General features: G+C 53.6%; 2 protein-coding genes and 1 long non-coding RNA gene across 4 annotated transcripts; 2 read left to right on the top strand and 1 right to left on the bottom strand.

The window, feature by feature from the left end:
- The first annotated feature begins 2,918 nt into the window (after positions 1-2,918).
- On the top strand, positions 2,919-10,610 carry LOC139075216 (uncharacterized). Its single transcript, XM_070570003.1, has 5 exons — positions 2,919-3,161; positions 4,106-4,268; positions 5,778-5,855; positions 9,070-9,530; positions 10,338-10,610. Exons 1-5 carry the CDS (start codon positions 2,919-2,921, stop codon positions 10,608-10,610), a joined length of 1,218 nt encoding a protein of 405 aa, XP_070426104.1.
- A 4,062-nt stretch (positions 10,611-14,672) lies between these two features.
- Positions 14,673-24,360, top strand: NR2F1 (nuclear receptor subfamily 2 group F member 1). 2 transcript variants are annotated; one of them, XM_070571466.1, is made up of 3 exons: positions 14,673-15,290; positions 17,719-18,246; positions 23,305-24,360. In XM_070571466.1, exons 1-3 carry the CDS (start codon positions 14,828-14,830, stop codon positions 23,583-23,585), a joined length of 1,272 nt encoding a protein of 423 aa, XP_070427567.1. In that variant the 5' UTR covers positions 14,673-14,827; the 3' UTR covers positions 23,586-24,360. The 2 variants fall into 2 exon arrangements, with proteins under 2 accessions (XP_070427567.1, XP_070427568.1); XM_070571467.1 differs by lacking the exon at positions 14,673-15,290 and adding an exon at positions 16,893-17,030.
- On the bottom strand, positions 16,020-17,830 carry LOC139075349 (uncharacterized). The gene is made up of 2 exons (XR_011525687.1): positions 16,881-17,830; positions 16,020-16,511 (listed from the first exon to the last, which is right to left on the bottom strand). It is a non-coding gene; the product is annotated as an uncharacterized lncRNA (long non-coding RNA).
- Positions 24,361-27,862: the final 3,502 nt, after the last annotated feature.

Here is a 27,862-nt window from a genome sequence, read left to right as displayed (position 1 = left end):
ATTTCCGTTCCTCAATCCCTGTCTGAAGGAAGATACTCTTCAGTGTGCTGGTGGCGAGATACATACCAACTCTCCAATGAGAGATTACGGAACAATCTCGGGGGAGACTCTCAATACAGGGTCTCCCAAAATCTTTTTACGAACTACACAGCAGTCTCTCTGTGCTGTTCCCGCCTTGTAGACGGATGGTTTCGAAAATGCCCAAGGCCACAAAGTTCACTCCTACTGACTGCCCTGCTTCTTATGACCAAGCTCCTCCTTGAATTAGAAAACCGGGTTGGAGGTTTCCCGCCCCCCACCCCACCCCCGCCCGGGCCTTGCTCCCTACCCGTCTCAGCCCACCACCTGCAAGGGACCCGCCGCCCAGGGCTGGGCAGAGTGTCGGGCAGCCCCCGCGCGGAGAGCGCTCTGGCCAGCGAGGGGAGAGAAGCGAATGGCGAAGATGCGCAAAAGACGCTCGTTGGACGGTGGGTCCCGGCACCTTACCAGGGTGCAGAGGCAGCCACGCGCTCCCCCCGGGCCCCTTCCAGAGAGGTTTGCAGCGCCCACCTGAGGGGACACAAACTGCCAGCGCCGACCGAGGGCGCGGCCCGGGGTTCGCGCAGCGTGCGCCACCCCCAGGTCGGGCCTGGCTTCCTTCTTGAATATTCCCCCCGCGCAGGCCCGGGACCTTGCGGGGGGCCTTCAGCGCCGGCCAGAGCACGGCTTGGGCGGTTCGTCTGGGCCTGGCGGCCGAGCCACGGCCCGAGCCCTCCGCGCGGGGCGCCCACCCCGCGAGCGAGCTAGCGAGGCTTGGTGCCCGGATGTGGGCCTCGCTTCCGGGAGCCGCTGCCGCCGGCAGCGCTGCGAGCCAGCCGAGCCCCGGGCCTCGAGGGACGGGGGAGGGATGGAGGGCCCCAGGGGTCCCGGCTCGCAGGGGGCAGAGTTCGTTTGCAGGGGGAGCCCTTGCGGGGTGAGGAGACGCTCGCGGGTGAGGCGCCCGGACGCGGGGGCGACGGCGCGGACTCTGGCAGGCGCCTCCTGCCACCCTGGGGCCGCCGCGCCGAGGGCCACGCGCGTCCCAGGGCTTTGGCGAACGAGGGGCCGCCACAGGAGCCTCAGGAGCCTCAGGAGCCGGCGGCCGAAGGCGGGGCAGGCCTCAGGAAAGCCCCGGGGGCTGCCGCCAGTCACGGACGTCATCCCGGCAGGGACCTGGGGAGCGTGGTCACCGACCAGGGCACGGACCTGGCCCCGGGAGCCTGCCCTGCTCTGCGGCGGCCAAGGCCCACACCACGGGCTGGGAGTCTCCCGGGCAGGGGCTGCGGAGGGGCCGGGGGCGGTGGGGGCTCGACGTCTAAGTTAAGGTAAGTCTTGGTTTCCTAGACGTCACGGAGGGCAGAACGACGCTAGATGAAGTTAGACAGTGACAGTGGAAGGACAGAGCCGCACCGAGACAGGCACATTCTGCGAGGTGGGACTCAATTGCATTTCTTCAAATCCCTGACCCCAAAGCTTCGCCCTGTGACAACAAGCGGCTTCTCCGCAAGAGGGTTTGGGGAAATTAAGTTTCTTGGGCCCCTTTCATCCCTGTTCTGTGAACTCAGGGAGGAAGGCAGACAATGGCAGCAGCCGAAACACCTGAGATCTCTCGATACAATAAAACGTGGACGATGATTGGAGTCATTTCTCCCTCCGCTTCCAGAGGGAGCTCAAACCTGACGCATCAGTTATCCATCTCCAACGTGTAAAACAGGACACTCGCGAAACCTGCTAGGGACACCACCGCCCGCACCTGGCGGGGGTTACCTTTTGCAAACAGAAAAGGAGACCTGATTTTTTTCAATTTAGTGCTCGTGTGAACCTAAGGTCGGGGCTTGCGCAAGGTAATACACTCCTTTGACCCTCTGGAGACTAGAACTGAGCAAAGGGAAATCAGGCGAGGGAAACGGAAGATGCTGAGGAGAGAGTAGCGGGCGGAAGGCTAGTAGGTGGTGCGCAGGGGCTGCTTGGACCCCGCGGCGGGACCCGGCTCCAGCGTGGGCAAATCACAGGGCGCCCGGGCCCAGGACTCTGGGCAGACCTGGCAGAAATGCGGCCACGTGCTCAGGGCTCCTGTGCTCTGGCTCTGCATTTCGGGGTGAGCTGCACACACACGCCCACACACACTCACACAGCGGTGCATGCCTCTCTCCTGGCGCTGGGGTCCCTCTGAGGTTGTCCAGACAGCGGAACCTCACAAGTTCCCGCCGAGCACGGCCACTTGACGATTTCGCTCACGCTGGATGAGGGGTAGCTCTAGCCGGGGATGGAGGGCAGACGGAAGCGCCTGTCGTGTGGGGAACCAGCCCGGCGCCAGGGAAGGGCTGATGGAGTGGCAGATCCTGGGGAGGGGCGGCGTCCACCTTAGCTTGGGGCTCCTCCCCGCCATTCGGTCCGGCCACCTGTCATCTCGAGCTCGCCTGGGTCCTCGTCCCGCCCCGCTCTGCGCAGCCACGCGACAACCCCTGCCAGCCCGAGCTGCGCGCCCTGGTGGCTCCCGGCTGCCCCGGCCCTGAGAGCCAGGGCTCACCCCTCACTGAAGCCTCTAGATACAAACAGCACAAGCGCCGCTTTTCCTGCATCCAAATCTCGATCTTATCCTACCACCCAGCAAATGACTCGCCGGTATTTGGGATGGTGGTTGTTCTCTTAAAAGTATATTAAAGGATCATTGGCGTCTCCCTGGCAAGTCATTACGTCTTTACCCCCATCAATTAACCACACCTCAGAGGGCTGCTATTAAGAGCTAAATTGAGCTGCAAAAGTAGGTATCCCGTTTCAGGCAGATGTTGTTATCTCCCGCTGAGATAAGCTGCCGGCGGGGCCGGACCCGCAGCTTCCGCAGCTGCCCGAGGCGCGCTGCACCAGGCTGAGGACGCGGGGCCGCGGGGCTCCAAAGGATGGCCCCGCCCGACTGTGCGCTGGTGCTCCAGGAGCCAAGAGGGGAGGGGAGGCCACTAGCTCCCCGACCTCAGGCGCCGTACACGTCAAGGGGAAGTGTCTCCAGAGTTCTGCCAGGGAAAACGCGAAGAGCAAGCCGTGCGTTTTTGCGCAGAAAAGTAGAGTGGAGAGTGCACCCAAAGCCCCAGCTCCCCGCCCGACAGCCGGAAGCGGGGCGGGAGGAAGGAGAAGAGGGCAAAGTAGTGAGTTTGGCTGGCAGCCCTCCACCAACACACCCCACTTCCTCTTCCCGCCACCCCGGCCTCCTTCTTCCCTACTAGCAGGCCCCCAGAACCCCTTGTGGAGGAAGACGCGGCGCAGTGGGAACGCTGGATACAGACCTACGGATTCCCGGACAAAAACGCTGCGTGTAGGACAAAGGGGATTCACTAGGGACCGCCGAGGCCTTTCGCCCAGATGTGTCTTTCCATTCTTTCTCACCTCCTCCCTCCCCCGCCCCATCACCGCGAGGACTTGGGGCACCGCTGTCTCACGCAGCTGGGAGACCCTAGAGGGCTGAGGGAAGGAGAGAGCAAGGAGACGTGGCCCTCACTGCAGTTACAGGGCTTTCTTCCCGACAGTGGCCACCACAATAAATTTAGCTAAGGCTAAAGGAGATTAATTTCCCAGCATAATCCAATTAAAAGATTTCTAAAGTAATCTTTTGCGAAAAGGAAAAAAAGGGTGCAGCTAAAGAGGGGACTGGTTTTGGTGACAGTGATTTATCGCCTCGGCACAGCATGCACTGGTCGCTCGCTCTTCTGTACGCAATTTGACCAGAGCATCCCGTCGATGCCTCCCAGTCCAAACCTTCGCCTTCATGAAAGACAGCCATCCATCACGCCAACCTGGGCAGGAGAGAATGTGCAAGAGACTGGGGTTGCTTACAAGCACCATAGACTTTTTTAAGTGCTATTAGATTTATGGTCTCTTTTTCGACGCCCATCCAGAGTAATTAGCACATATGTTCTAAATAGATGATAGTTTTGTGAGCAATAAAGCAATTACCCATCGCTGGAGCTGACAGTTCCTCCAACTAAACTCCAACCAGCAGCTAATTGGAAAAGTCATTTCAGCTCCATTGTCTGCAATTAGTCCTGCTAAACTACTACACTCCAACTAGCTGGTTTGAGGTTAATTTATTCAGTGTTGTATTTGCACGGACGAGGCATTGCCACTAAGGGACTTGCCTTTTGCCCCTCCGGAATGCACTCTGGGACAAGAGGAGCAGGTGGGAGTGAGAGGCCTATATTTTAGGGCTGGGATGGTTCCCGAGGGGAGGGAGCGCCTGTCCCAGCCTCAGCTTCAAGGTCAGTGTCCAGTGCGCTGAACGCTGTGGACAGGGAAAGCCATTGTTTCTCCTGTTGAGCAGTAACTGAAGAACACTGCTCAGTTCATGCTACCAAAACCTTGGTTTGAAGAAAAAAAAAAAAAAGTCAGCGTAGAGGAGTCGACTGGGTTCTGAGCTCACCTTTCCTCCCACACACCCAGTCATGACCCTGGGCTACCAAACTGTCCCTAAGGGATAAAGGTAGACTCAGACCTGTCAAAACAGGAAAATTCCAAGCCCTCAGCGGGGAGAGGGAGCCTCTAATTCTTGGAGTGGTTGGAGGAAAGAAAAGACTAGAAAGGTCAGGCAGCCCTGCTTCTGCCTTCAGCCTCTCTGAGCGCAAAGTCACTTCCCCCATTAAAACTGGGGTTTCTCTGTGACTTTCTTTCTTTGCTTTTTGCCCCCCTTCCTTCTACTCTTATCTTTTATTCTTCTCTCCTTTCTGAAGTTAAGCCCAACAGGTCCAAGATTTGTGCACAGTGAGTGGAAAAAATGTGTTAAACGTCAGTTTGACGCCCCACCGGAGCTTCCAAATATCCAGCGGCTGGGATTCTTCTACTTAATTTAATCTTTATTGGACAGGGCGGCTCCTACGCTCCTATTCACCAGGAAACCCCGGGAAACGGAGCCGCTGGAGTTCAGAATTGAGGGCGGGAAGGGAAGGAGTTAAAGAGACATTAATTCTCTCCCACCCAACCTCGAACTTTGGAACTGCGATCCTGCGATCCCCCGTAGGCTGGGGGTAGGAGGGGAGAGGGCTCAAGGTCCTAGCCCTGACAGCCAAGGGTCTCTGCGATCCGGAGCAGGGGGCAGGCAGGCTGGCAAGTTGAGATGGGAACTTGTAGCCCTGGTAACCTAGTATTCCCTTAAAGGAATTTACAGCGCAGTGTCCCAGGCTCTGGGAGCAATGCAAATTCTGCTTAGAAGAACATGGGGTTTTGCGGGGGTGTGGGGGGGGGGACGACTTTTTAGGAGGTAAAGCACCGTGTTTTCAGTCCTAGAAATCAAATGTCCTTTTGTGGATAGCCATTCATACTTAACAACCTGAAGGCTGTTTCTCTTTTATGAAAGTAAATACAACAACGCCTAAGGAAGACAACTTAGATGGCATTAGTCAGCGTAGGAGACTTACTAAAATAATTCTAATTTCAAAACAAATCATAATCAATTGCTCAGCTTCAAAGATTTGGAGATACGTATCTATAGCAAGAAAAACTTTTAAATTGCCTAATGCCAAGCTCTTGTTTTCCACTTACTTATTGTGTTTTAACCAATTTAATTCCAAGAAAGACCAAAAAGAAAAACTATTGGGGAGAAATTGAAAGTAATGGTCTCATCTTATTCCATCAACTCCCACCTGCCACACAACCTCTACCTTCTGAAGAGAAATCCTCCTGTCAGTATGGCTTCCAGTTGAAAACGGAAAGGAAATAAGATGTCTTCACTAAAAGAACGTCCATTGTGTTCTCAGTTCTTTGCTTTTCTTCAGGACTTAAATATGACACCCCAGAGAGTGAGGGCAAGAAGAAGTTGAAGGAAGAGTCAGCTGGAGTGTCACCTGGACTTGGTAGAGAATCCTAATGTGGATGTGTGTGCATACATATGTGTAAGGGCAAAATGACCCACCCAATTAACTCCCTCCACCAGAATGTACGGGAAACATTTGTGTATACATCCATGCACCCAAAAAAATCTCTAACCACATATGTGCAGAGATGTAGCCTATGCAAGCTCAGCTAGCTGTCCACACACACGTTTTTGCCTCTGGAGTAAAGGCATTTTCATTGCTCCCATAGTTTCTTTCCATTAAGAGCGATTAGATGATGTCTATTCAAAGTTGCTGATCCAGAGAGAAAATAAGAGGAGATAAAAGGAGATTTCGAGTGACCTCCTCGTCCCTTTCACACAAACCTGAGCCCTAGAATAGCCGAGGATCAACTAACACAAAAGCCCTTTCCTTTTTCTTTTCAGCTTCAGAAGATTTCATGCAAAGGGTTAACAATAAAACATAGAACTATCTCCGGGTTTTGTTAGATCATACATTTGGAATACTTTATTAACTCCTCCCATCGATGGGCTAGGTTTATTATCCACCTCTGAAATGGGTAAATAAAATATACATAGCATAACAGAGGGCATAATTATTTACTGCTCCATGTGGTTTGCATCAGTGATGTACTCTGCTCATTCTTTTTCATTTAAACTTTACCTAAACCCTCTCGCTCCTCACTGATGGAGGACACTGTAATAAACATATCTTTCCACTGACAGTTTAGAAGGAACTAAACTGGTTTAGTTAGGTTAGTTTGCTTTATTATTTAGATTAACCTTCTGATAGGTAAATGGCGATTGTAACATGACGGTAGTTACCAACAGATCGGCTGGCTTTGTGAGCCAATACTTTTCCACTAGTTTATTTTATAGGCAGTGAAGATAGTGACATTAAAGACTTAAACATATTCGAACCGTCTTTAACCAGGGAATGTCCAACTCAGATCTACTTCTGATGGGCTGATCCTGTAGTAAAAGAAATAGGTGCTCTGACAGGTAACTATTAAGGGAAATGATTACATAGTGTAGTTGATTGTATTGTCAGGGTACTTTAACAAGCTTCAAACTCATTTCAAAACTTCAACTTTTCATCCAAACCCAACCCATTTTCCCCAGGAAGAAGAGCCATGCAGTATTCTTCACTCAAGTCAGGCATTTAAAATGAAGAAATAGGTTTTGTAACATAAAATTCTCCAGTTCTTTCTTTCTTTTTGCATAAATGCAGTTAGATAGCTAAGGCTTGATTTTCACAAAAAGTAAAATATTTGGCCCTGGCTTCACAGTCTGCTAGGGATGATTGCCACTTTTCCTCCTATAAAAGGCTGGATTTGCATCCAAAGGTCAGCACTTGCTCTCCTGCCATCGTCTCTTGGCTACTCTTGGGCCCTCTAACTGGGGGGCCCAAGCAAAAAGAGGAAGGGCTTCCCTTATCTCTCTTTTCCAAAACACATGCATTAAATGGCCAATGTGTGAAAGAAAACTAAACCACTTTCTGAGGTAAAGCACTTATCTCTGGGCGTTTCGACCCAAAGGTGACAAAGAAGAAATGCCCAGGCTCCCAGAATGACAATGAGTATGTGAGCCTGCTGGATCCGAGGTTCAACTACCTGGGCAGGCTATGAGCAGGCAGTCCAGCAGGAGCCAGACTCCCAACTTGTCCTGTCCACACTTTCCTGTTGACAAAGGCAGAACTTTTTACACCTGGGCAGCCACAATACAGACTGAGTTCAGTCTTTCGAGAGGGTGGGTTCCTGACATAGTCCAGAGCTTTTGTTTGTTTGTTTGTTTGTTTTTGTTTTTGCTTATTAATAATCACAAAACATTAGGCAGGCATTCTTGTGCCTCTCTCTACTCTTTTCTTCAAAATATCTATGCAAGACCATTTTAAATACATCTTCAACTGCGTTTTTCCCAGCCTTAATCTCATGCCAAGGGAGACTAATTGATTCGGCACCTTTAAAATAAGCTCTTTGGGAAAGGTCTGCAGTAAGATCAGAGGAACTGACCTTTCTCCCAAAGATTGCAGGCATGTTCATCTCTCCAGATGGGCTTGATAAAACAGGGTTATTTCTGTTCTGTGGTCTCTTTAAACAGAATAATACCATTTTTAACGATTTGAGGGGTAGGGAAGAGGTATGAGAGAGAACTTCCTACACATGTCTGGTCATTTGCAGGGTCTTGCAGCTCTTGAACTAGATTTAGAAAACGTTTTACAAGGCCACCTTTGTTCAGTGTGATTTACCAAAAAGTCAAAATGAATGATCTGCTGAGTTTTGGGAGAGCGAAATACCAATATCAAAGAGGTCACAGGATTAGTGAAGAATGATTCAGCCTTCGTGGAAAGAAAGGTACTGGGGAGGGGGGTGTTAATCAGCTAGAAAGCCTGCTTAGATCTGGACTCTGGGGCCTGGAATGCAAGTCAATACGGTCTGTGCAGCCACAGAGCTCTGCTTCCCTCCTTCTACCAGGTTGCAACTGTTTACTGGCTGTCCGGCTAGGAGAGATCAAGTGTTGTGTGGAAGGTCTTTTAAAAAGTGATTAAGGCTGAGCCATGATACTAGCAATCCGCAAGGGGCATTGTAAGCTTGCAGCCTGATTCCTGTTCCCCAAGCGGAGGAGTACCTTCTCATCGTGTCTCGGGGGAACCCACACTGGAGACTGTGTCTGCAGTAAACGGGCCTGTGGGGACCAGGAGGGCAGAGAAAGACTGGAGAAGGGAGACCAGGCCCTGGCGAGGCTTTGCCCATCCCTAAATCGGCCTCACCAGGAGAGAGACCTTGGAGAGGGCCAAGTATGTATGGCTGCTGGGCTGGCCGTCTCAAGTAGCGTGCGGAGGCAAGAGCCACAGCGGGTCTAGGTCCAAGAACCACGTCCACAGGCTGAGAAGGTCCCAGGGATGAAAGGCTTGGGGGAGAAGGGAGGGAGAGAGATCTGGAAAAGAGAATAGTGAAAGAAGGGTGGAAATTGCAACTACATTTTCTGCTTCTGCAGTTGAGTGTGCCTGGACACGTGTGTGGAATTTCACTGTTTGAGGACCTACGTGCTCTCGCAAAATATGATCACTTTTCTATTAGATGCCCTATCCAACAACAATAACAGATATTGTTATCTCCTGGTTGAGTGTGGGGTGCATCAGGCCCCAGGACCAGTGTGCCAAGTTGAACCAGCAACAGACGACAGCCTTGTCGAGAGAAAGCCAGAGCTCCCCAGGACCTTAGCTGACCCCTGAGTCCCTCTACGGCAGCCATTTTGCTGGAGGTGGAGCTGTGAGTGCAAGTGGAGGCGCTCTGCGGGTGTGCAAACGCAGTCGGGGAACAGAGGGTCCCTGGAAGAGAAATTGAGCCCTGATCGCTGCTTGGGCTGGACGAGTCCCAGAGGGGGACAGCGCCTCTCCTCGAAAAGCCTGGGTTTTTTCCTGCCCCCTCTCGCGACAGAAAGTTGGCGCATACGCCCTGCAGGAGCGCGATTTTTCCCCCTTCTCCACCACCACCAACAGCACCCCCCCCCCCCCAGGACTAGGGCCGGGGGCTGCACCTCTCTCTCCCTCTCTTTCTTCCGGAAGAGCGGGCAGCTTCGCCTGAGGCCTCGAGGGCCCCGCTTCTCCCCAAACCCCGGGGTCACTGCGGATCCCAGGGGCCTCTCAAGTCTGGAAGCTCAGGTTGGGGGCTGGCAGGAAGAGCCCACAGCGAAGGTGAGTGGGCGCCACCGCTCCCGGGGAGTCTCAGCTCGTCCTCCCTCCCTGCCTTGACCCTAGCCTGCGAGGCACAGTTGAGGCCAACCAAGCTTGGCTGGCTCATTCCAGCGCCCACCCAGCCGCGGGTCGCGGCCCCGGGCGCGGCTCCCCCCGCCCCCCGCGCCCGCCCTGCGCGCCCTCTGACGCAAACGCGCGCCCCTGCCCAGCGCCGAGGAAAGCGCTCCAGTTGGTTTTAATTGAGGCTCTTCCTTTCACAACCACCCCCTCGGTCCCCACCCCCAGGAGGTGACCCCCTCCCAGCCCCAAGCCCTATCGCCGCGGCGCGAGGAGTCTGGCTGGGCTGCGGGGCCGCGGATGTGGTGCTCTCTCGCCGCCGCCGCCGCCGCGGGTTCTCCGCTGGAGAGTCGCTGGGTGTCCCTTTTAATCCGCTGACACTATCGCCCACATCAAACAAGCAGCCATCAGTCGCGTTGCGTTAGGGGATCCCGTTACAAGCGGCGCCCGCAGGTGGGCGGCAGGAGCCGAGGTCGCCAGGCCCTGGCTGCAGGCAGGCAAGGCGCGGGCCACAGGGCCAGCCCGGCCCGACTCCTCCGCCGGCTCCCCCGCGGCTCGGGCTCGGCACCGGCGGGGTGGCAGGGCGGGTGCTAAGCCTGCCGATCCGCCTCCTGGGTCCTCCGCCCCCGCGCTGGAGGCCCGCAGCAGTTTCCCGCCGGGGGCGGGGGGCGGGGAGGTAGGGGGTAGAGGGTGGGGGTGGGGGAGACCTGTTTTGAATTTGGACTGATGCTCGGCTGGCACGATTCTCAGCTCCAGGGCGGCGCGGCGGCCGCGATCCCTGCCTCCGCGCCACGGAGGGATAGAGGCCGGGTGAGAGCAGCTCCGGAGCGGGCCCTGCGGAAAGTTCTCCTCGTCCGGCCCTGGCTCCCAGGACTCTGGCCCCGACCTGCAGGGGCCATGAGAGCCAGGGCTGCCTCCCGGCCTGTCCGCGTTGCCAACTCCGAGTTCAAAAGAAATGATAATCATTGCATTACTTGCCTGGTGGGGCAGGACTCGGCCGAATCTCGCTTCTGGTGCCCATGACTGACGGTCCAGGGTCCGAGGGTGGCTGGGCCCGCGGACCGGGCGTCCAGCGGGCCTCCGGTTCCCTGGCGCTCGCTCTCGCCTCCTCTTCCACTCGCTCCGTCTCTTTCCACGTTCTCTTTCCTTCTCCCTGTCTCCCTCTCTCTGCCTGCTTCCTCTGCCCTCGACTGCCTGCCTCCGTACCGTATTGGGAGTAAAATTTTAGAATTTGTATATAGAAAGCTTGTTCTTGTTCTTTTCCTTTTTTTTTTTTTTTTTCTGGTCTTTTAATCATGTTCGTTTCACCTTTTAACTGACCAGGAGAGGTGAGCGCGTTTATTTGGGGAGAGGGGTGAGGGCAAGGAGCCCCTGTCGGCCCCAGTCGCTTCCTCTCCATCAGCTGCGTACAATGGGCCGCCGCTTGCAGAGTGCATTGACTGCCTCTCCATTATTCGAGCTGGAGGGGCTGTGGGGCAGGCACGGAAAAGCCTTTATTCTCTTTAAAATCGTCGCTCGTCACTAAGCGGTCGCCGACTCCCGACTTGCAGGCTGGAGAGACCGGGAAGCGCAAAACGCACCCCAAACACGCAGCGCTTCCCAAACCCCTCCCTGGTGAAATTTAAAGTGAGAAGGAGTAGTATTAAAAAACAAACCCTACCTCTGTCAATACAGCGTGGCCATTTACTCCCACCTTTACCTGAGGGCATGTTGAGGCTGGGGATGCTGGAGCTGAGACAAACTTTTACGCTCTCCCGAGTCGAGGGGCGGGCGGGCGAGCGTGGCTCCCACCCCCGGCGGCGGCAGTGGCGGCTTTGTCACTCCGCGCCGCTCCGCGCCCGCCTGAGCCTGCCTAGGGGAGCGATCTCAAAACGAGGGGGGTGCGAGTGTGCGATTGGAGAATATGTAACTAATAGAAGTATCATTTTCCCCCAGTACGATCTTTCAAGGAAAAAAATCCATTGAAAGAATTTTCAAAGTGCTGTCTCCGTTTGGAGAAAAGGCACAGGCTGCCTGCAGGGAGGGGAGGAGGGACCCGGCTGTGCGCCTCCCAGGCGCGGCTCCCGTCCGCTAGGTGGCAGCCGGAGCCAGCTATTCCTGCAGGCCCCGCGGCGGGACTCGCTCCTCCGGCCCGCCCCTCCTCCCGCGACCAATCGCCTTCGGGAATCGGGGTTTTTCTCTCTCTCTCTCTCTCTCTCTCTCTCTCCCCCTCCCCCTCCCCCTCCCCCCTCCTCCCCCCTCCTTCTTCTTCTCTCTCCTTCTCTCTCCCTCAGTCTCTCCCTCTCTCCCTACCCCTCCCTCTCTCTCTCTCTCTCCCTCCCTCCCCCTCTCTCCCTCCTGCGTCTCTTTCTCCTCCCCGCTCTTCTCCCGCACCTCTCCCATCTCCCATCTTCTTCCCTTCTCGTGGGCTCGCCCCTTTTCTCTTTTCCTAGGACTCTGACTTGGCTGCTCTAACACCCCTCCCCCGACTTACTACTGTTTTATTAATAATTATTGAAGCGTAATTTGGAGTTCGGAACAGCCTGATACCAAGGGGGGAAAAAGAAAGAAAGAAGAAGGAAAAATAGGATTGACTGGAAAGTTTATTTTTAAAATCATCTTTAGGATGAATAGGAACCGTTGATTCAGATTGATTTTCTGGCAATAGCTGCAAATTCCAGGAGTCATAATTAAACCTTTAAAACCAAGATATACTTTGGACCAAAAAACAGGAAGTCCTTACCCTGTTTCTTAAAAGGATATAAAATGAGCAGAATCCACACTTGGATTGCGCTTATATGTGAAAGAAGAAAACAATTCAAACCCAGCATATTTCACGAATCATTAAAATGGTGAGAGTTTAATTCTCATTAAAATTTTTCCTAACATCTTCAATGACACTCTCTTCATGCTCATAAAATCTAATTTTAAAAACTTTTCAGAAGAGATCCAAATCATTTCCTTCTAATTCTCTTTTTTACCCACTGCAAAGCGTTCTCCCCCTCGCCATCCCTTCCCCCTCTGGTGTTCGTGTTCGTGTGTGTATGTGTGTGTGTGTGACCATAGACGACCCATACTAATCAGGTCTCAGAGTAAATAGCAGCGCAGGGCGATCTCAATGTAAATTGCGCTTGTCAGAAGCACACCCCCCTCCCTCACTTTCTCTCCTCCTCCCCTCGCCTTGCCCGTCAGTAGGTAGCTAAGAGGGAGGGGAAAAAAGAAAGAAAGAAAAGGAGGAGGGGGAGGGGCTCTCCAACCAATGGCGTGCGGGAGGCTTGGCTAACCTTAGCCTCCCGTTTTCTCTCCCCCCGATTCAGGGCTCTGACCAGTCAGTCGCCTTTGATTATCAGTTGCCAGCAGCCCTTCTCTTGGCTCCTTGACACGAGCTCCATATAAGGCAGCGATCTCCATAGAAACGTGTCAGTTTCAATAGTAGTGTCAAAGTTCACTATATACAGACATTCGCGCAGATCCCCTTTTCGGAAACATTGCTCTGCGAGTCCTCCCGTTTAAACGCATTCAATTTTGGGGTCTCTCTCTCTCTCTTCTCTCTCTCTCTCTCTCTCTTACTCTCTCTCTCTCTCCTCCTCCGCCTTTCTCTCTCTCTCTCAATCTCTCTCTCTCTTCTCTTCCCCTCTCTCCTCTCTCCCTTCTCTTTTCTTACATATTCTATTAGTTGTTTCCCCCGTCTTCTTCTTCTTTCTCTCCTTTTTCTCCCTCCTCCTTGTCTCTTTTACTCCATTCCGGCAGAAGAGAGAGGGCTAAACTTAAAAAAAAAAAAAAAAAAAAAGGAGGAGGCACCCCTTCGTATTCTTCTTATCGTTATTTTATACATATATGATTTTTTTTGGAGGGAGGGTGTTGGTTCCCGGCTGAAGAGCACTTATTTAAAATACTAAAAAAAGAACATTTTTGGGCGATCTCCAGGGTTTTTTTAACTAGCTCTGTGTGTTATAGCAGAAGAAGCAGAAGAAGGAGCAAGAAAGAGAAAAAGAAGAGGATTATTTATTCGACCTACTTTGGATGTCTCTCTCGCTTTTTTTTTTTTTTTTTTTGCAATTCTTTTTCTTCTGATTTTTATTTTTTCTATTTTGCTGTGAATTCGTCGCCGGCGTGAATTATCTCGTATTTTTCTCCCCCTCCTTCACCTCCCGAAAGAAGAAGGCGGCGAGAGCCCGGCGCCACCGGCACAACAAAAAGAGCAAAGTGTGTGATCCTCCTCTCCGGCTGCCTCCCGCTCTCCAGCGCTGCCTTCCTGAATGGCTGGCTGCGTCCGGCCCTGGACCTGGCCCCCCGACACGAGCGCGCCTTGATCGCCGCCGGCAGCCTCGCCCCGCGCCCTGCTCGGCTCACCGCGCTCCCCTCAATCCCGAGCCCAGCGAGGGCTCCCGCCGGGACAGCGGCGGCGGCGCCGGCGGCCCGGACCCGGGCTTACGCTCCGGCTGCGGCCCCGACTCCTGCTCGGACTCCGGCCCGGGCCCCAGCTCCTCCAGCGGCGCTCGCCGCTGCAGCTGAGGCAGCGGCTCCAGCGGCGCCTGCAGCCGCGACCTCCTCCGCCGCCGCCGCCCTCGCCGGCTTCCTCTATGTCGGCTCAACCGGCGCGCAGAGCGTAGCCCGAGCGGCGGGCGGGCGGGCGGGCGCCCGGCGCGGGTGAGCGAGTGTGTGTGCGAGTGTGTGTGTGCGCGGGGGTGCGGGCGAGGCGGAGGGCGAGTGTGTGCGCGCGCCGTGGCCCATGCCCGCCGCCCCCGGCGCTGCGCCCCGCGCCGCTCCCGGCTGTCGCCTGTGCCATTTCTGATTTTGCAACTTGGGGAAGAAGAAAAAAGCGAGAGAAGGGAGCTTGCTCGCTGGGGGGGGGTGGGGAGGGGGGGAAGGAGAGCGTGGCCCCCCCAGGATCCGAGCGCGGGGGGAGCGGGCGAGGGGAGCAGGGGTGTTGGGGGGGGAGCCTGAGAGCCTGGGGGGGCTGCAAAAAGAGAGAAAGAAAACAGCAGGAACCACAACAAAACGCCAGCAGGGCGGGCGGGCGCGCAGCAGCAGCGGGGCGGCCGAGGCAGTAGCGGCGGCGGCGGCGGCGGCGGCGGCGGCGGAGGCAGCGGCCGGTGCCCGGCTCGGGCTCGGCTCCCGCGACCCCGGGGCGCCCGGCGGGCCCCCCGCCCCCTCCCCCTCCCCCCTTCCCCTTCCCCTTCCCCTCCCAGCGCGTCCGCGCGCCCCGCGGCCCTCGGCGAGCAGCTCGGCTCCCCCCAGCGCTCCCCGGGCCCAAAGATATGGCAATGGTAGTTAGCAGCTGGCGAGATCCGCAGGACGACGTGGCCGGGGGCAACCCCGGCGGCCCCAACCCCGCAGCGCAGGCGGCCCGCGGCGGCGGCGGCGGCGCCGGCGAGCAACAGCAGCAGGCGGGCTCGGGCGCGCCGCACACGCCGCAGACCCCGGGCCAGCCTGGAGCGCCCGCCACCCCCGGCACGGCAGGGGACAAGGGCCAGGGCCCGCCCGGCTCGGGCCAGAGCCAGCAGCACATCGAGTGCGTGGTGTGCGGGGACAAGTCGAGCGGCAAGCACTACGGCCAATTCACCTGCGAGGGCTGCAAAAGTTTCTTCAAGAGGAGCGTCCGCAGGAACTTAACTTACACATGCCGTGCCAACAGGAACTGTCCCATCGACCAGCACCACCGCAACCAGTGCCAATACTGCCGCCTCAAGAAGTGCCTCAAAGTGGGCATGAGGCGGGAAGGTGAATATTTCTTCTCTGCTTCTCTCCCTGAGCTTCGCCCGCCTCCCCGGCTCTCTTTCTTTCTCTCTTGTGGGGGTGGCTGCGTATGGGGCTGGGGCTCCTGCGGTCCTGGCCCGTCCCAGCTTCCCCTGTCCCTGCTGCCTTCCTCCCCCGGCGTCCCCCCCTCCCAGCTCGCTGCCGCTGCCTCCCCCTCCCGGCCTGCGCTCCTCTCCCCGGCTCCTCCACCCCGCCCGCTGCCTGCTCAGGATTGTATCCCTGGGATCGCGAGCTGTGGCTGAAAATCCCCTTCCTTCCTCTGTCTTGGATGTGCTCGGTGTGTGTCTCTTTTCCGCGTGTGCGTCAGGATGCTTGGGTCTGTGCTGGCATGAACTTGGGGAGGGGTGCTTATTTCCCCCAGAAAAAACTCTGTTTCTGTGTTTTTTCATTCCACTTTCTCCTCCACTTCTTCGTACTCTTTATTTAAAATGGGGGAGGGCCAGGGACTGGAGTACCCTGAACCACAGACTCATTGCTGCATCATCCTTTTGGAAGCTTAGCCTGGAAAAAAAGGAGCGAGATTTATTGCACTTGTAGGTCTAATTAGGGGGGAAGGGGGGCTTCTGGACTGTTCACTGGTTCCCTGCCTCTTCACCGAGCTGGGGCCGCCTCCTCCAGAGCTGTGGCCTTGTTTTCACCCCTCTACTTTGAAAGGAAAGTTTGTGACTGAACCGTGCTTTCATAGTTGTGTCATTTTTTTAAAAGCATGATACTCATTTTATTTCTTCATCAAACTCCACCCTCTGCTTAAATACTGCATACAAATTACAATTTACAACGGCATTTACCGATCCTTCTGATTTGGCTATAACGCACACACTGCAGCTGGCATGAGCTTCCACATCATTTAATCCCTGTGTTGTATGGGTTTGGTTTCTTTTAACACAACTTTTGATGTTGTATTTAGATATGCTTCATGTTCATGTAGCAAGAGATGCAGCACTTTTCTTATAAATATATTTAGCTGCTTACAGTTAAAGTTTATCTCCTGACAATCATTAAAGATGTCTTATAGTCAAATTAGCGAACCAGTCAATTTTGCAGAATGCAGATTACTCCTTCTTGTAATTGACTTTAAAATTATATTTTATATGCCACAAGAAAAGAAATTGAATTCCTTCAGATCTCAGGGAGCAGGCAAATATGACGACTTCATTTCTAGCTCCAGGGAGATTTTGTAGGCATCTGGAAAAAAAAAAACAACTTTGAATTGTGCTCTCATTTAATTGAAAAATAACTGCCAAGTTCAAAACCATAATTAGAAAAAAGTATTCTAGCCATTATGTTTCAAGAGCTTCAATTGCATTGGGGCTTGCATTAAAATTAGAATCTAAGGAAACTTAAGAAAATAGTGCACAACCTGAAATAAGACAGCTACGTGTACATGGACATATCTAGATTAATTTGTTGGGGGGAGAGTTCGGTAGCCCTAACTTTTCCTAAAGTTGTCTTTGTTTACATGGCAATTTAAAACGCTGGCACTGTTGAAGTAAAACATACACATTAAAAAAAAAAAAAACTTTGGTCAGCTTTAAGAACTCAAAGCATGCTTACGTTTTGCATTCAGATGGTTAATGAATCCAGTGTTTTTGCAGTTGCAAGCTCGTGCATTCACTGGGCAAAAGCTGGCTGCAGGTTGCAGTGGCACCGCGCAGGACAGACATTAATTATATTTCCCACTTTTTTCAATAATGTTTGGCTACTGTAAGTTCAACTCTTTTCTTGAAATTTTTCAATTTTGTGTTTCTTTTAATAGTGAGAACTCTGTGTGGGGCGATGGGGAGGTGGGGATAGGGGAGGGGTGCAGGATACTTGTTTTCTATTCAAAAGTTGTAAGTGGTTAGTAGGGTATGTAACTTGTAACTATTTTAAGGATAGTTCTATAGCATTTTTAGAGAATATGGAAACATTTTGAGCAAAACGCTGCTTGCTTGCAAATGAAGAGGCAGCTAGGCATTTACCTAGAATCACAAGCTTTCTCTGGTTTCGCCTGGTTGTTGTTTTGTTCTGTTTTGGTTTTTTGAACCCTGATTTGTTCCATTCTGGAGGGGTGAGTGGGATTTCCTTAATCTGTGTGTTACTCCCTGGTGGTGGATGGGTTGGGTGGCACTTTCTTGGCCATGTCGGGCTGGGGGCCCTGAAGTCAGGCCTAGTTCTGGCAGGGCGAGGGTGGCCAGGGGCGCAGGCGATGGCTGGGCATGTGGAGCCGCGGAGCCGGAGGGGCTCACCCCAGATTTCCTCCCAGGGTGGGCTGTGAGTGAGAGCGAGCTCGAGAGAAGATGCGGTGGCTGCGGGAAAAGCCTCCGCATTGTGTCGGGTGCTCTTCGGGCGCGGCGGTGTTCGCAAGCCCCCTGGATGCACATTGCCTCTTTTCTCTCTTTCTTTTTGTCAGCGGTTCAGCGAGGAAGAATGCCTCCAACCCAACCCAATCCAGGCCAGTACGCACTCACCAACGGGGACCCCCTCAACGGCCACTGCTACCTGTCCGGCTACATCTCGCTGCTGCTGCGCGCGGAGCCCTACCCCACGTCGCGCTACGGCAGCCAATGCATGCAGCCCAACAACATCATGGGCATCGAGAACATCTGCGAGCTGGCCGCGCGCCTGCTCTTCAGCGCCGTCGAGTGGGCCCGCAACATCCCCTTCTTCCCGGATCTGCAGATCACCGACCAGGTGTCCCTGCTACGCCTCACCTGGAGCGAGCTGTTCGTGCTCAACGCGGCCCAGTGCTCCATGCCGCTGCACGTGGCGCCGCTGCTGGCCGCCGCAGGCCTGCACGCCTCGCCCATGTCCGCCGACCGCGTCGTGGCCTTCATGGACCACATCCGCATCTTCCAGGAGCAGGTGGAGAAGCTCAAGGCGCTGCACGTCGACTCGGCCGAGTACAGCTGCCTCAAAGCCATCGTGTTGTTCACGTCAGGTGAGGCTGCGGTCGCCAGGAGGGCAGGTCGGGGCGGGAGCGCCCGCAGGCCCCGCTCCGCCCGCGTGGGCCGGCCTCCCGCGCCCCGCCGCGCCGCCGCCCCGCCGGCCCTCGGGCCTGGCCGGTCCCCGCGCCGGGACGCGGCCGGCGGCGCCGCTGCCATCTTGGGAGCGCGGCCGTGCGGGAGCCGGGGCGGCGCGGATGCGGGCGGCAGGCGGCCGGCCAAGCGACCTGGCCCCCAGCGCGGGGCCGCGGCGGCGGCGGGCGCGTGTCTGGTGCGGGGGGAGGCGGTGCCGTGGATGCGGCTGGGTGCTCGCGTGTGCGGTGTGTCTGTGTGTGCGCGGCGCGTGTGTGCCAGAGCTTAGCGTCTCCGTGGGAGGAGAGGGAAGGAAGAGAACGTGGGAATGTGGCTTTCTCCTCTGTGTGGCACGCTCCCTGGATGAGTTTCCCGACACAGAGAGACACACACAGAGGTGGAAAGAGAAGAATACGCGCAAATAAATCATAAATAATCCCGCTTTATTGCTGCCTGATTTTCCCTTATCGGAAACCATTCATGTTTGCAGTTGCTGAGGTTATTGAGGGTCGTAAAAAACGGATTCGATCTAAACAAGAAAGATAAAAAACAAAAGCAATACTGTAGAGCCCGCAAGTACGGGAGGATTCCCGCCCCGGAGATAAATCTCATAGCCATGCAAAACACACGAACGTTGGAAATTTAACAGAGTGCCTTAAAAATATCAAATTAAATGTAGGCGGTGGTAACATGCATGTTAACAATTTCTCTTATGATAGATGGTTCAAATTAACTTCCAGGAAAGTGCATTAACGTTGCCTTTGAAGGCTCTGGTCTGAGCCTCTGAGAACACTGCCCGCCTTTTATTATTGTAACCTGCAAGAGGGAAACATATAAACACCCGGGACAGCAGGTAATGGGGGGAAATATAAACAAAGCCAGAAAGGAGGCTGGTGGGGAGCAGAGGTGCTCAGACTTGGTCCCGGGCCTTGCCCACTGTGAGTTGGGTTAGCTGCAGTTTTACCACCATTATTGGCACTATTGTTTTTAATTTCTCCATTCAGAGAACAAATAAACCATCCTAATAAATCTATCCTAGAGCCCGGACCTCCAAAGGCCAAATTAAAACCATTCTTGAGCAGAGATGGCAAAACCCCTTTCCCAAGGCCTTCTTGAGCAGTAAGCAGTGGTGTAATCTATCAATATTTCTTGGCTTTCATGCGTGAAGAATCGTATTTACATTGTATTAAAATGACTCTTAAATTTGCACAATATTGTAATGTAGCAAATGTAGTATTAATATCGATTGGAACAGCAGATAATTTATTTAGACAAGAGCATCTCATTTGTATGCAGGGTGGCCAGAGCCGTGGACTTGGACTGCCCCCCTTTTACTTTCAGTGCAAATGCAGGTCTGCTAGTGGGAGAGGGAGTTATTCTTTGCAAGAGGATAAAGTGTGAACCTTAAAACAAATGGAAGATTTATTGAATAGCCTCCTCGGTGTTTGAATGCATTTTATCTTAATAAGTCTTCTTGATGGAAACGTGTTTTTCAAAAGTGACAAAGAGCCTGGGAAGCAGCGACTGGGCTGCTTTAGCTCTGGCAGGCCTGGGGCCTGGCTGGCTCTCCACTACCCGGCTCTTTAGCCAAATTAATCAGGAAGCGAGCCAGTGTCAGGGAAGCTGGGGTTTAAAATCCCATCCAGTGAGGTGTCTTGAAGCAGAAATGTGACTTGGAGCTGGACAGACGTCTTCTCGAGAAAGGTCTCCCCTCCCTTTTCCTGGTCCCCCCTAAGGTTCTTTGAACCCCCTTGACTTTTCTGATCTCATGCCCTTTCCCAGAGAGAGGCGAGGACTGTGCAGGCTGCAGGGAAGACTGTGGAATTATTCATGCTTTTCTTTCAACTTTCCATCCTAAAACATCCCTGTGAAAAGTGTTCCTTTTAAAAGAAAGTTTTCCCAAAGAAGTTTCTTGAACTGAGTCTTCAAGGTACAAGGGAGGCCGAGAAGTGAACAATAACATTATTTTGTTGGAAAATTGCAAGCAGAATATCTGAAAATGGAAATAGAGCTGTCAGTAGTAATTCACCCCCCTCCTCCATACAACACATTTCCACTTTTGACTAAACTTGTTTTGATTACTAGCCAGAAGGGAATTCATGGGAAGCCTTCTCAAAGTCATCCAACTTTTAAGCAAACTTTGAATGATGGAAAAGACAGTTTTAGACATATTATCCAACGAGGTTTGCTCCAGCTAAGGATTTGAAGCTGGCACGGGGGTTCCCTGTGGTGGTTTTCACATTTGGCCTCCGGATGGTATGTTTAATCCTTAATATTCTGGACAGCATCCAAGGACTAGGTCGTGACCTGAACTTACTTTTTTAAAAAATTCATTAATTCATACACCTAAATATTCTCTCAAATAAATGAGACCTTCCCTGAAAGGAGCCATCTAGTTAACATAAATACAATAAATCCATTTTCAGCACAATAATAACTTTGATTTCTAGTTATGGCAGCTGATTACATCTATATTTCCTGAACACTAAACTCTTCTGAATGCACAACATGAAATACATTCTCTGCACTACAAAGGCTAAGCCGGGAGGGCCTGAGCGGTAATGGTTATTTATTTACATAATTTCTTTTCCATATACTGTAGAAGAAATATTGAGGGCTCCCACATCGACACTATCATATAAAAAGCAAGACATGGGTTTTGCACGTTCTGCCTCCTTTTCTGATCTGAAGTGTAACTCATGGCGTGTAAATATGTACTGCTTCCCTAGCTTTGCTACCACAACCACCCAATCGATCCGAGAGCTCATACTGTCTGTCCACACGTGGGGGAATCCTGTTGCAAGAATATCCAGAGTGGGAATGAATATCTGGAGTGGGAAGCTGGGCCGAAGCTAGGGCTCCTGCCTGAGGGAGGCCACAGGGGTGGCCGCCTGGCACCTGGCAGCCGGGCCCAGCTACAGGCATTCTGCCTTCAAAGGAGGCAAGAAATCGAAGCAGCCAGCACAAGGGGCCAAGCACACCCTTCCTGGGCTTCTCTCCCTTGGAGTGGTCTAGCTGGGAGAAGGGTAGTGACCTTGCACTCTGGGGGCCCTAATCGCAAATATCAGATAAATATTTTACGGACCTGAGGGGATGCCATATGGGTCTTTAAAAAAATCTGCTGGGGTATCAGTGGGTCCTTTTCATTTTGCATTGTCTGAGGCTGAAAGGGATCTTGTGGCATAATGGGCAGATAATGCATGGAAAGCAAGATATATGTAAATATGAGTCTGCATGGTGGCCATTCACTGGAGCCAGGTTAGCAAGCAGGGCCAAGGGCAGACCTGAGGGTCCCCTCTCTAAGCAGTGAAGCCCCAAAGTGCTCCTGCCATCATCCTGCTAGCCATAAAATCTCACTGGCTTCTCAAGTCAGGCCAGTGTGGATGTACCCAAGCGGCTGGCTGGAGTAATTAGACATCTGAGAGCAACGCAGTCTGGATGTGGGGTCAAAGGAGACTTACCTCAGAAGTTCTTGAATTATCACTAGTTTTATTTGTATTTTTGCTCAAGGCCATAGCCTTGTAGATGAAGGTGTTAGAATGCTTTGTAAATCGCAGTTCTTGAAATATAAAGACATGAAGCTCAGAAACTCAGCAAACACAGGTTTCACTTTGAATCATTTGCTGTGTCTTCTTAGGGTCATACTTGCCCATCCACAATTATATTATGTCCTTTTAGGGACATTGCCATGCATGAATTTCTTCCCAGATCTATATATTAGCAAACTCTGCCTTTGATCTCTAGTCAACTTCCTGACTGGCTAAAGGTTCCTCTGTGATCTTCCTTTTTTAAAAACAATTATTATTAATATAAGAAACAACACAGGTGTTTGAACTAGTAGAGGAAGCCCTCACTTCATTCCTCTGATTCCACCTGCCTTTCCATGTGCTTGCCTCTAGTTAGTTGATATAGTATAAACTGCTTGAAAGATTGAAATCTGAAATATTGAAACTGTCTTGAAATATTTTTAGGAGACCCAGAAGAGCCTTGGTTGATGGGAGATAAACACACAGGTTTTGAGTGGCTGTCATTGTATGTAGGTGCCTTTTTCTGCCTTGGTCCTGCCACGGGAAGCCTCTATCCCCAAATCCCCCCTCAACTCCCCACCTCCCAGTTCTGAAGCAGCAGCAGCAGCTGCCTCCAGCCCAGCTTTGTGTCTGATTGCTGAAGATGTCTCCTTTCTGCAGCCTGGAGTAACTGAGCCATATTCCTCCTGATTATTATACAGCTTACAGAGATGTGACCAATTTTCAATTACTTGATCTGAGGCACAGATAGAAGTGTACACCCTCACCAAGGATTTGCTGCAGAGTTCCTGCTTGCATAGATAGTGGATCTCAAGTCCTGTATTGCTACAGCATGGGCTTGATCTGATTCCAGGCACTGCCAGCCCATGATTCCCTATCCCCTCCCATGTATTTGTTCACTACACAATCTAGGCTCTCCTTGAGGTTTCTGGTTGGGGTCATTTGGGTTTGAGCGGGGGACTCCACAAAGCCTTTAAGAACTGCCTCCAGGCTGCATATTTCTTCAGGGCTCCTCATCACCCCGAAATCAGGGGCAAAAGTCCTCCCTGTAATGAGCACAGCAGAAAGATGCTCCCCTGCAGGTGGAGGACAGTTTGCTACGCACAGCAAACATGGCTCTAGCATCGTACATTATTTAATCCAAAGGTGAAAGAGGAAAAACAAAGGGACTAGAGAGGTTGCTGCCTCTGCATGTGCGTGCTGCTTTTTTGCAGCTCCTCTAGGCTTGGTGGGGGTTTGATTTATTTTATTTGTATTGGGGGCTGGGGGCAGGGAATGGTGAAGGAGTGGGGAGGCATGGAAGCGAGAATTTCTTTTCTTTTTCCTTCTATTTTTTTTTTCCTGTCTCCTTAAAAAAAAAAATTTTTAACGGCTTGTTTTTTGTGCCTTTGCTGTTGGCTGACCTAACCATGTGCCCCCTCCCCTTGTCTCTCCTTCCTGTGGCTGCTGGGGCAGATGCCTGTGGCCTGTCGGATGCCGCCCACATCGAGAGCCTGCAGGAGAAGTCGCAATGCGCGCTGGAGGAGTACGTGAGGAGCCAGTACCCTAACCAGCCCAGCCGCTTCGGCAAACTGCTGCTGCGACTGCCCTCCCTGCGCACCGTGTCCTCCTCGGTCATCGAGCAGCTCTTCTTCGTCCGTTTGGTAGGTAAAACCCCCATCGAAACTCTCATCCGCGATATGTTACTGTCTGGGAGCAGCTTCAACTGGCCTTATATGTCCATCCAGTGCTCCTAGACCTTGGGCACTTCCCACCTGCCCCCGTCCCCCTAGAGACTCAGAGGACCTGCGGGGGGCCATGGACTCCAGAGCCTCCAGGACACCGGGCAGCCGGTGCAGGGCAGCGGGGCCGGGCAGGCCTGGCAGGGGGGAGGAGGGCCGGGACGACAGAAGCAGCTCACCCTGCAGAAATGCAACCTGAGCTGCAAACCAGGAGAAAAAGAGATTCTTTAAGGATCAGATCTGTGAACACGTTGGAAAGGAAAGAAAAAGGACCTTGTGTCTGCCGAGAAAAAGAAAAAAAAAAAATTTTGGAAGAGAGGACCATGAGAATTTTAATAAAACAGAAGGAGACTAATGGACCTTCCAGGATTTATTGCGGACGGATGTGGATATATTCTGTACAGAAAACAACACACATGGAAGTGGACTGAATCCTATGTAGAAACACACACCCCCCCCCCCCAAACATTGTTATTCATTTTGTAAAATACTAGTCTTTATTTTCATTTTTTGTAAAATTTAAACATCGTATGCACATAAAAAAGGAAACAAGAATTAGGGGAAAATAACATTTTCCAAATAATTATAAAAAATTGTCCTGTGTCTATGTATCTATATCTGTTTTGTATTTTTTTCTGGTTCCAAACCAGATTTCCTGTGATTCTATACTAATAATTTTTGATATAACCCTTTGCTTCTTATAATGAGTGCGATATATGTTGTCGAGGCTGTTCTTCAAGAATTAAAATTGAAGTGAAAATTTAAACAAAAATAAAAGAATTTAGCAAAACCCACGTGTCTGGTTGCTTGACAGATGTCATCAGAGCAAGAGAAGCTTCCAATTAATTTCCACTCCAATTATTATTAGAATGGGGGGTTTGAGGGGGAAAACTTTTAAGACCCATTACCAAGTTGGCTAGATTTATTTCCTAAAACCAAGCCACTGCCTTGGCGTTTCCAATGCAGAGGGCCAGGCTCTGCGTGGGCCAGGGTTAGCGGGGAGCCCAGGGGCCTTGGTTGCCAGCTGAAGCAGTCGCAGCCTTGTGGGTGGTAGGCTGCCGCGCACAGCTGGGCCCGAGGCTGGGGCAGGCCGGTGAGCACACAGGCCGGGGCTGGGGCAGGCCGGTGAGCACACAGGCCGGGGCTGGGGCCCCCCTGCTTCAGTGACTGCAGGTGGGAACCTGCCTTGCTGGAGAGCATGGGGGAGAGGCGTGAGCACTGGACCTGGGGATTGCGGAGGGAAATGCCTCTGCACCGTCCCAGTGACTGAAGGATCTGGCCTCTCCCTAGCTCTGGGAGACAGGTGGGGCCTCAGTGCTGGGAGCTCTGGCGTTGCTCCCCCTTAGGGTCCACTGAAGAGCTGGCTATGGTTTGCCCTTCACTCCAGATGCTGCGACAGAGGTTCCCTGGAGGGCCCTGGAGCTCTGTTGGGTGGATGGAAGGGCCCTACTGTGGCACTTAGGGGTGTGGACCTGGAACCTGGGAGTTGAGGAGCTAGGCTGGAGCAGGTTCTTTCCAGAAGCCGAGTTTGGGCCCTAGTGGCCCTTTCAGGGCAGAAACTGCCGCTTGAGGCCTCTCCTTGAGTGTTCCTGGGGGTTGAGGGGGCTGCTCTCTGTAACAGCTTTCAGAGCATGAATGTTTTATAGGATCCGAGTCGGCGCTGCGAGAACACATACTGCCAAGGGAGCTTTTGCTTAACGTATTAATAAAGCCAGATCTTTTAAAATAACACCTCTCACCTCCTCCCCTCCCCCAGCTCCACAACAGGCCCAGTGGAGGCAAGAGCTTCACTTTCAGAAGTCATTGGCAAAGTTTTGCTTTCAATTTGCTGTCTAGAAGTCTCCAGCCGCCCCCCTCCCCTTAAAAATGCATTAACAAGCTCCCACACACAACTAGCTTGAAGTTTTAATATTCTGGGTGCAGTGCAGACGGGGCGATTCCATGCTCTCCGTGGAGAAGCCCCTGTGAGCCCACGATCTGCAGTCGGCCTGAAACCTAAGGTGGCAGGGCACATAAAGTGTGTGGGGTGTCCACGCCCTGGGCCCCCGGGGCCCTCCTGTCCTCCCCGGGTCCAACCCCGCACTGGGCCTCATCCGTTGCACCACACCCAGGAGCACTGTCTTTGGACCCAGCCTGACTTCGCTGCAAGTTGGGCACCCAAAGCAAGAGGGGCGTGGGGAGAGCTCATATTTAACCCAGACCGCCTCCCAGGAAGTCTCAGGGAGCCCTCCCGGGCTGCCCGATGGATGGTAGAGCGGGGATTGGGGAGGGATGGGCTCCTGCCCGGCGCGGAGGGGGAGGGGAGCCGAGCTGCCACCCGGCGCTCACCGATCTTTCCTGCCTTTCTTGAAATGAGATGTAAATATATTCATTACAGTGTGATCCCTCTGATGAAAACAGATAAACATTTTTGTAGGTTGGAAACGCATTTTTCAATTAATTTCAATATGGAGGCCCAAGCACAAGGCACCCAGTGTGGGGACTGGCCCGGAAGGCCTGGATGTATGGGGCCCTTGCTCTGGTGTCCAGAGGTGACAGTGGGAACTTGACTCTTGCCCGACGGCGCCGGAGCGTTGCCCTCGGCCTGGGGAATCCCGGCGACCTTTCTAAGCCCCTGCCCAAACCCGGGATTGACCAGCAAGAAGGGCAGGCCTTCCTGTGGCTCCCAGACGCCCTCACAGGCCGAGGCTGGGGACCTGGAGGTTCTGGGGCTGGGCCAAGAGAGGAGCAAGAGGTGCTCTGCTCCCGTGCCGGGGGCCGTCCGGGGGCCGCTGGCAGTGGCTTTCTCCTCTGCTGTCTCCTGTGGCTGGGGCAGCCCCGCCTGCATGACACACAGAGACAGTTCTCTTCGGAGGTGTCTGTGTGTCTTACCCAGAGACGCAGAGCCTCGCAGGGCCTCAGGGGCCCCGTGGGCGCCCCGCGCGCCGGGCAAGCGGCCCGAGTCCCAGAGCCGTGGCTCAGAGCCGTGGCTCAGAGCGCGCCGGTCGGGCCCCAGCAATGTGCTCGCGCCGAGGGACGGGTCAGGAGCGAGACGGCAGCAGCCGAGCCCGGCTGAGCCTTCCCACAACCTAGAGGCATTCTCTGTTCCCACCATCTGCAGCCTCCCCGGCCGGGCTGACCTTGGCGCGGCCTGGCGCTTCGTCGCAGGGCCCAGGGGCAGCCCCAGTAGTGGCCGGGCTGCCCCCACTCAGCGTCCTGTGCCTCCCTACCACTGGGCAGAAGGCGACATGGAGCAGGTGGCAGTCTCCTCTGCCTGGGTGGCCGCCTGAAGGCCTCTGAGCAGCGAGACCGCTTTCAGCCAAGCGCCAGGGGGAGCCGCGGCCCTGGCGGGGGTGAGGCCGCAGCAGGTGTAGGCCAGCCAGGCATGCGGGCGCGCCCAGCCCTGGCCGCCGGCCGCCGGGGTCAGGAGAGTAGGGCTGGGCACCCTGGGCGGGGTGGTACCCCTGGGGTCCCCAGGGCCGGAGAAAGACACCCGAGCAGTCGGAGAGCGGCCCACACAAGGTGACTTCCCTCTGGAAATTACCTGTGACATATGAAAGCCAAACGTTCGCTTTTCTAAGCCAAACACTTGCTGGGAGACTGAGAACTTTAGGGGCTTTGAAGTTGATTTAAACTACTTTAGCCACAAGGTTTGCTGGAAACATCAAAAAGGCCATCTCGGGACGTGCTTTCTTCCGGGAATGTCGAGGGAATGAGGCTGCGCCTAATCCACCGCCAGGGGACAGGGACTGTCGCAAGGGAGTTAAAATAGGGCCTTTGCCCCACCCCCCACCCCCACCTGCTACCGGGCCAGCAGAAGCCCGGCAGTGGGGATGAGCCGCGAGAACAACCTTGGGCTCCTGGAACTCTGTCCCTCGCGGTGCTTCACGCTTGGTCTCTGGCAGCAGCAAAGGGTCCCGGTCGCTCCCGAAGGCCCCACCACCCAGCTCTGCGCTCAGAGGCATTGCGGATCTGGAGGCCCCTCGGTCCGAGCCCACCTGAGCTCCTCTGTTTGGAGCATGCAAAAAGTTTATTTTTTTAAAAATCCTCCTTCTCCTTCTCCGCTCATGGACAGTCCTTACATCTCCTACAGTGGTGGAGTCACCTCCCGTAAGCTCCTCGACTCCTCAGAACAAATCACCTGAATGCCTCTGCAAATGGGAAGCCCTGAAGGATCCTGGGGAGGGTATGCAGGGAGACACAAGTGGGGACGACGAATAAAACTCTTGTTAGAGGGCCTGCTCAGGATCCGTGGCATCACTGGGCCTTTTACTTGGAAAGTGAGAGTTGTATTCCTAAATGAGTTAAAGACC

This window comes from Equus przewalskii, chromosome 13 (genome assembly GCF_037783145.1).
Source record: "Equus przewalskii isolate Varuska chromosome 13, EquPr2, whole genome shotgun sequence".
NCBI classification, from domain to species: Eukaryota; Metazoa; Chordata; class Mammalia; order Perissodactyla; family Equidae; genus Equus; species Equus przewalskii.
Note: the sequence above shows the minus strand (reverse complement) of the source record. Positions and strands in the feature narration are given on the sequence as shown.

Coding starts and splice junctions, on each gene's coding strand:
- LOC139075216 (XM_070570003.1), top strand. CDS start 2,919: ATGGCCCCGCCCGACTGTGCGCTGGTGCTCCAGGAGCCAAGAGGGGAG. Junction 4,269..5,777: donor GTCCCAGCCTCAGCTTCAAG/GTCAGTGTCCAG, acceptor GCTTTTCTTCAG/GACTTAAATATGACACCCCA. Junction 9,531..10,337: donor AGGAAGAGCCCACAGCGAAG/GTGAGTGGGCGC, acceptor CACGATTCTCAG/CTCCAGGGCGGCGCGGCGGC.
- NR2F1 (XM_070571466.1), top strand. CDS start 14,828: ATGGCAATGGTAGTTAGCAGCTGGCGAGATCCGCAGGACGACGTGGCC. Junction 15,291..17,718: donor AGTGGGCATGAGGCGGGAAG/GTGAATATTTCT, acceptor TCTTTTTGTCAG/CGGTTCAGCGAGGAAGAATG. Junction 18,247..23,304: donor CATCGTGTTGTTCACGTCAG/GTGAGGCTGCGG, acceptor CTGCTGGGGCAG/ATGCCTGTGGCCTGTCGGAT.